The sequence below is a fragment of the Ranitomeya variabilis genome, chromosome 1, assembly GCF_051348905.1.
Source record: "Ranitomeya variabilis isolate aRanVar5 chromosome 1, aRanVar5.hap1, whole genome shotgun sequence".
NCBI lineage: Eukaryota > Metazoa > Chordata > Amphibia > Anura > Dendrobatidae > Ranitomeya > Ranitomeya variabilis.
The window spans coordinates 253479519-253487820 of NC_135232.1; the positions used below are offsets into that span (position 1 = coordinate 253479519).

Consider the following 8302-nt stretch of genomic DNA (forward strand, 5'->3'; position numbering starts at 1 on the left):
ATGTTTGTAACGTTAAAAGTGTCCTCACCTCCCATAAAGGGAAGCCTGTTCAAGTATACTTATTGTTTTGCACTCAACAAAATTGTATGTCTTTTTGCTAACCTGTATTGTTGTTTTTCTTCCCAGTCCCGGAGTACTGTGTTTAACCAGGGGGGAGTGCAGCGCCCCAGAGTCCTGGTCGTTGCAGTAGCATGGTTCAGCCACTAAGGGGGGCCATGCTGCGTTCGATGGCACGGAAGGAGTTCTCTGAGCAGGTATCACAGTCACCAATACATTTCACAGCTGGGCCTCCGGGGGGAGCTAAGGGTGCTATTCATTAGGCCACTCCCCACCATAGTGGGTAAACTGGGGGTCAGGCAGGAAGTTAGAGAGAACGCTGACGGGATTGAACGGAGCAACACCTGGTGGCAGAGGGTGTTGTGAAGGGAGAGACTGTAGGGTCTCTGCCAGGGGTGGGATCCTGGCAGAGGCTTGGCATGGAAAGAACGTAAAGGGACCGTGCCTGCTCAGCATAGCGGCGGTGCCCAAGGAAGGACTAAGAAGCGAGATAGATTGTGCTGAGTGAGAAACGAAATCAAGCGAAAGGAGATACCAGTGAGGGTTGTGCTGAAAGAGGCAGCACCTTACTGAGGCGCACTACCGGTGGCCGGAACGCCGAGGAGGTAAAGAGTTTCAAGCCATACCTCAGACCTACGGCAGGGCAGTTAGCTTGAGGCGGACTGTCTCACGCATCACCCAGGAAGGCAAAGGGGGGTACCAACAGGAGAGGGGCGCAGATAGAGTCCCGGAAGATCTCCGAGGCTCCCCGTCATACGGGTGCGTTCCTACCATAGTATCTGGAGGGACGAGGAAGATCATTGCGAATTAAGTTGTTGTGAGGGAACACGAGAAACAGACACAACAGTTGTGGGGTACTTTCCGTAAGCACAGCAGGAAAGGACTGCAACACATAGCGCTAGAAGGAAGGCACCGATTTCCACCTGCAAGGAGAGCTCTGGAAGTGCCATTGGACCGGCCGGACTTGCGCAGCCTGGTGAGCCGTATTCCGGACTGAGGACCCAGAGAGCTTCAGTAAAGAGGTAAAGAGACTGCAACCTGGTGTCCTCGTTATTTACCGCGACCTGCACCCCACAACTGCACCGCTACAACATCACTTATTGCACCGGACGTCCCCCACTGACAGACAGGGCCACGGACCGGGTCTAGCCACCGTGACAACCCCAGGACTGAGACCTAGAGGCCCGGCTCCGGGTACCCCTCGGCCCTGCGGCGGTGTGGGGGCGCTCCATTGTCCTCAACTGAATAAAGCTGAGCTTCTACCTTCTGTTCCAAATTACCATTTTTAAAAATGCAATTGGCTGTTCCGGCCTACTAAAGGTGTCTGTCTGCCCCTGCCTGGTGTTGTCCTCAACTGAATAAAGCTGAGCTTCTACCTTCTGCCTCTTACTAACTGCTGTTTTTTAAAAAAATTGGCTGTTCCGGCCTACTAAAGGTGTCTGTCTGCCCCTGCCTGGTGTTGTCCTCAACTGAATAAAGCTGAGCTTCAACCTTCTGTTCCAAATTACCATTTTTAAAAATGCAATTGGCTGTTCCGGCCTACTAAAGGTGAATGTCTGCCCCTGCCTGGTGTTGTCCTCAACTGAATAAAGCTGAGCTTCAACCTTCAGTTCCAAATTACCATTTTTAAAAATGCAATTGGCTGTTCCGGCCTACTAAAGGTGTCTGTCTGCCCCTGCCTGGTGTTGTCCTCAACTGAATAAAGCTGAGCTTCAACCTTCTGTTCCAAATTACCATTTTTAAAAATGCAATTGGCTGTTCCGGCCTACTAAAGGTGTCTGTCTGCCCCTGCCTGGTGTTGTCCTCAACTGAATAAAGCTGAGCTTCAACCTTCAGTTCCAAATTACCATTTTTAAAAATGCAATTGGCTGTTCCGGCCTACTAAAGGTGTCTGTCTGCCCCTGCCTGGTGTTGTCCTCAACTGAACAAAGCTGAGCTTCCACATTCTGGCTTTCGCCCTATACTATCAGATATTAAACTGCATTTGGCCTACTAGTGTGGTTATGCCCTTGAAACAGTGTCTGCTGCTCTTGGGTTTGCTACTCCACTGAACAAAGCAATGCCGCCTGTTTAGTCCTGTTACCAATTTTGAACTGCATTTAGCCTACTTTATTCTTTGGCCCTATATCTGTTTCCTCCTCATCCTGCCCATTGCCCAGCCACTGCTAGATGAGTCTGCTGGTACATTGACCTAGACCACTACATTCCCCTTATACTCTACACAGCCAGAATCTGACCCTGCTGAAAGTAAGGTTCCCCTTCCCGCATGTTATACCACCTTACACAGGGACAGAGAGGAAGGTGCAGATGAAAGTGCAGGTTCCTTCATCAGGTGGGGGGGCATACTCGTTGGCGACGTCACTGGCACAGGGCCCCTCAGAGTACGCAAAAGTGTCGCTGCTGGTGGGAGGCGCCCCCGCCATGCAAACACACATCGCTGTACTTTGAGGGGCCCTGTGCCAGTGCCAATGCGAACGAGTGGGCCCCCCCTGCTTGCTCAGGATCACAGCACTTGCAACGTTGAAATACTTACCTTTCCCTGCAACACCGCCGTGACGTAGTCCGCATTTCCTGGGCCCACGAAAAACTTGAGCCGGCCCTACTCCCCCCACAACTTTTGCCAAATGACCCCCAATTCCCTATGCCCAACTATTATTATAAAGTTAATTAAGATTGACAAGCTTCAGAAACAAGAATGGATGTTTTTGGCATTAAAATGGGCACTGTAGGTGTTTTCCTGGCCTCCACTCACTGCCGACTATGCTTCCCCATTGACTTGCATTGGGTTTCGTGTTTCGGTCGATCCCCGACTTTTAGCGATAATCGGCCGACTGCACTCGACTCGACTCTGGACAAAATCGGGTTTCACAAAACCCGACTCGATCTTAAAAAAATGAAAGTCGCTCAACTCTACTATTCACTCCAGATTTTTTGGATTGCAGCAATAGCTCCTCTCTACATGTTGACTTAGCCCGTCCATACCCTACCCTAATGCACCGACGACTGTAACCCCGTGCCTTAAAGCGCTCAGTGAGGATGGCGGACTGTCTCTCAAACCGGGCCTCCGTAGAGCATACCCGCCTGTTCCTCAAGAATTGCCCAACTGGGATGGCCTTAATAACCAAGTAGTTGTGTGCCGAGGAGGCATGTAACAATGAATTTACAGATGATTCTTTCCGATATAAGTCAGTTTCAATAGAGCCATCCTCAGCAACACATAAAGTAATATCCAAGAAATTAATTTTGTTAGTATGCCAAGTGTAAGTGAATTTTAAATTAAAGTTATTAGTGTTCAGTTCCTGCATAAACTTGGATAGGCTGGTCTTGCCACCATTCCAAATCATCAAAACATCATCAATGTAGCGAAACCAGCCTATCACAGGGTCCGCGGCATGTGCGCCGTCACCCTGGAAGATGTGTCTCTCCCAGTAGCCCAAAAAGAGATTTGCATAAGACGGTGCACACGCCACGCCCATCGCAGTACCTTGTAATTGTAAATAAAACCTGTCTTTAAAAAAATAATAATTATGAGTCAAAATAAACTCAAACAACTCCAAAATAAATTCAGAAAAATGGCCATCCCAGTTGGTAGTCTCAAGGAAAAAGCGGGCAGCCCTTAATCCATCCTCATGTCTAATTGATGTATATAACGATTCAATATCAATGGTAACCAAGATCATACCCGCCTAAAGAGACAGTCTGTCGACCCTCCTCAGTACATCAGTGGTGTCCCTGACGTAGGAGGGAAGTGTTTCCACTAGAGGCTTCAAATAGAAATCAACAAACTTACAGATGTTATCACACAACCCCCTATGCCAGAGACAGTTGGCCGCCCAGGTGGGTTCCCATCGTCTTTGTGCACTTTGGGCAGGGCATAGAAGGTGGCAACCCTGGAAAATTTTGGCATAAGTCCATCGAGGACCTTCTTTGGGACAATACCTGACTCGCATGCTGTTAAATATTAATTATTGAATTATTCTTAAATCTCAATCCTGTACCGAGCATATTGCTTCTTGCTGACGTTACAAAAGCTATTTATGTATATAGGAGCTCAGAGCATAAGTCCACTCCATATACAGGGTAACACGTGGTCTGTAGACCCATATATAAACACCTCTTAGGAGGGTGGTGGGGGCCTTTTGTCACGTGGGACTGTCACCTCCCGCCTTCACATCATTCTCCATGGATATCTGACAAGTCACAAGGAAGGACAGCTGGCAGCAGTAGCCATGAAGACCTTCAAACTTCAGACTTCACACAGACAGACTGCTTTTACCATTCAAACTTCGAGAAAGCTGAGTATCAAATGCTGATATCTACACATGGACAATCTGTTCGTAACTATTTTGTCTATTTTTATGTCTTACTGCAATGTGGTTATTCTGTGGACAATTCAATAAACCACTACCTTTTTCATGAGAATATCATGACATTTTTCTTTAAGAGTAATACACCTGGTGAATAGTCTTGATTAAATAAATGTGCAAAATAAGCATATTTAACACATGCCGACCCCAAGATGTGTTCCAACCTCCCAGAGAAGATTTGAGTAGGGTTTTGGGGTAGAACACGATATGTGTCCTTGTTTTTTAGCTGCCGGAATATTTCCCTTTCATATTTTTCGATTGGCCAGATCACCACATTCCCCCCCTTGTCTGCTGGTTTAATGACCACTGTATCTAATGCCTGCAATTCTCCTAGTGCTTTTCTCTGTTTTGGTGTCAAGTTGTCATTATATAACCCTCTTGGTATTTTCATTAAGTCATCAATGACTAATTTGCAAAAAATATCTACCTGCGGGCAAAGAGACAAGGGGGGGAAAGCGGACGATCTGGGCATAACCGAAGAAGGAAATTTACCTATTGGATCGGATTGTTGTTCCTTGAGTAAATCCTCCAGGGCCGATAAAGCAATGGCCTCCGCTTCATTAAGAGATTTATCACCAAGATTTTTTTGGCCATGCAGTTTCTTAAGTAGTAATTTGCGACAAAATAAATGGGTGTCTTTTACATCTGTAAAAAAATTAAATTGGTTAGATGGAACAAAATTAAGACCAAGCTTCAGAACTTCAGACTGTGTTTCGGATAGAGTGTGAGTAGATAAGTTAATCACCTCTAAATTAGTACTTTTCGCCTTCCGATCGTAAATCGGTGGAGAGGTGAATGTCCACTTTTGTGCAGCATATTTTCCTTTAGCCGCTCTATTTGGCTGTATCTTTCTCCCTCTATCTCCATATGTTGCCTTAGATTGATCAGATGCCACACTGGACTCATCTACTGATGTCACAGATGAGATGGATCCCGATCTTATCTGTGATACCGGACAAGTTCTGATTCTCCCTGTCCTCCAACGGTACACTCGATTATCACGATAGTCTGAGTTATCTCTTTGTAATTTTTTCGTTTTAACAGCACTGATCTCTTGTTCCCGTTTCAGGAAATCATTTTCCAAATCATTGTTCAATTTCTCCAATGCCTCTGGTGTCAGATCATCTTTTATAGCTATTTGAATGGTATCAATTTCCTTCTCTACTTCTCCCAATTTAGTTTCATCCAATTTAACAAGTAGCTCGATGAATCCTCTAGAGCATGCGGTAGCAATATTTTCCCACTCAGATCTAAATGATTCAACCTCAATAGGGAAGGAGGGGAAAATTTGGACACGTAGACCTCTTGGGATCAGATTACGGGCCAGGTACTGTCCCAGGGTCGCCCTATTCCACCATAGCTTCGTCCGCCTGTGTAACAATGACTTCAGTCTAACAATCCTCTCTCTAGAGTCACCACCATTCGTAATTACAGAACCGACACTATCCTCCTTAAAAATCTCCTGCAATCAAGACAACCAAGTCTGGTCTCGAGTACGAAAATCCATTGGCTTCAGATTAGTTGCTGTGGGAAACACAGAAAAACAATATTTAGTACCACAATCATGAAGCACCAGTATATGTTGTAGCCATGAGCGGATAATACAGATTTTCCCAGAGCACCCCACGGGCTCCCAAACACCGGGACCACTCCAAAACAATATCAACAAAAAAACATGGAGCAAAAAAGTCCACATCAGCATAATTATATATAAAATCTGCAAAATTTTATTGGTTATAACAATATCAATATTGTATCAATACACACAAATGTTATAATAATTCAGCATATACGTGCTGTCTGCACTAGCATATAGCAGGGGACAATAAGGAGGAGACATGACGATAGCCAAGTTAAGGGGGGATGCTACAATACATCCTTATGGTACCAGCATGAATCAGCAGAAGAAAAATCTATACGTGGTCAAACAAATCTCCAATAAAGTGTATAAGCATGTATGGCAATATACTGACTCAGACCACCCCCATATGTAACATCATACAGTTACACATGACTCATGCTTACCCATCGGTAGTCAAGGAAGACAACCCCACCTCTCTCGGCACCCCCGGACGTGCGTTTCGCGTTCTTAGCTTTTTCAACAGGGTCTATTCGTGACTCGTCTCATTGTGTTTAAATATAGATAAAACCGGTAGTGGCGCCGGTGAAGCGGCGCATGCGCAGCAGCATCCAGAGTACGTCTATCATCAAGGCCGTCACAGGAGGGTGTGGGTGGGGGTGGAGCTCCACCATAAGACATCCAGTGACGCACACGCCCAGCTGTTACTGACAGCCACGGTGAAGGACGGAAACAATGGATGGTACCGTGCATGCGCACCACCGGCACCCATTTTCTAAAAGACCATGGCGGCAGCCATTTTTTTAGTGATTTATCAATCAAATCGCTGCAGAATCCCAGATACCCCCATACATGGAATGTTCTGTGCAAAAATAGTGAACGATATATGAAAGGGGACAATAGTGACCCATACCATTACTATGGGTATACAAATATGGGAACCATAATCATAATACAGATTCCAATTAAATATCAATATATATAATAGACAAATAACAATAATAAAGTGACATGTGCAAAAATAGTGAACAGGTGATATATATATCATAGATGTACACAATTAACAAACAGCTATCAGCAGGACTTCTGGTTCCTTTATAATTTCCATAGAGGGGACAGAGGGAGTTCAATGCAGCCTATATTGCATCTAAAGCCATGGATATTGGAAGATATATACTAAAAAAGAAAAAAAAACACAAACAAGACAATTAATATACAATATTAAAAAGAATGTTATGTCAGAGAGAGAAGTAAGACAAAAAGTCATAAAAGTACACTACATCTTGTGCCACACAGGCACGACGAAGCTACTGAGAAGGTGGAGTATAATAAAGAGAGTAAAATTATAAGAGGAATAAGTCACAGAAAAGGAGCAAAACTTAGCTGCTCATTCAGTCCCTTAGGGGCGAGGGTATCAAAGGTGACAATCCACTTGCACTCACGTTGTGCATGTATTTTAACCATGTTGCCACCCCTGATCCCTCCATCAATACCTCTCACCTCCCAAAGTGCACAAAGGAACCAGAAGTCCTGCTGATAGCTGTTTGTTAATTGTGTACATCTATGATATATATCACCTGTTCACTATTTTTGCACATGTCACTTTATTATTGTTATTTGTATATTATATATATTGATATTTAATTGGAATCTGTATTATGATTATGGTTCCCATATTTGTATACCCATAGTAATGGTATGGGTCACTATTGTCCCCTTTCATATATCGTTCACTATTTTTGCACAGAACATTCCATGTATGGGGGTATCTGGGATTCTGCAGCGATTTGATTGATAAATCACTACAAAAATGGCTGCCGCCATGATCTTTTAGAAAATGGGTGCCGGTGGTGCGCATGCCCGGTACCATCCATTGTTTCCGTCCTTCACCGTGGCTGTCAGTAACAGTTGGGCGTGTGCGTCACTGGATGTCTTATGGCAGAGCTCCGCCCCCACCCACGCCCTCCTGTGATGGCCTTGATGATAGACGTACTCTGGATGCTGCTGTGCATGCGCCGCTTCACCGGTGCCACTTCCGGTTTTATCTATATTTAAACACAATGAGACGAGTCACGAATAGACCCTGTTGAAAAAGCTAAGAACGCGAAACGCACGTCCGGGGGTGCCGAGAGAGATGGGGTTGTCTTTCCTGACTACCGATGGGTAAGCATGAGTCATGTGTAACTGTATGATGTTACATATGGGGGTGGTCTGAGTCAGTATATTGCCATACATGCTTATACACTTTATTGGAGATTTGTTTGACCACGTATAGATTTTTCTACTACTGATTCATGCT

At 45.0% G+C, this 8302-nt stretch overlaps 1 protein-coding gene across 1 annotated transcript in view; it reads left to right on the forward strand.

Annotated features, from left to right (window-relative positions):
• The window catches only part of LOC143794136 (uncharacterized), a 60505-nt gene extending 54939 nt beyond the window's left edge, over positions 1 to 5566 (forward strand). The window contains exon 6 of the mRNA XM_077280945.1: positions 5494 to 5566. Coding sequence (XP_077137060.1) covers positions 5494 to 5566 — 73 coding nt within the window. The remainder of the gene's footprint in view (positions 1 to 5493) is intronic.
• The last annotated feature ends 2736 nt before the right edge of the window (positions 5567 to 8302 follow it).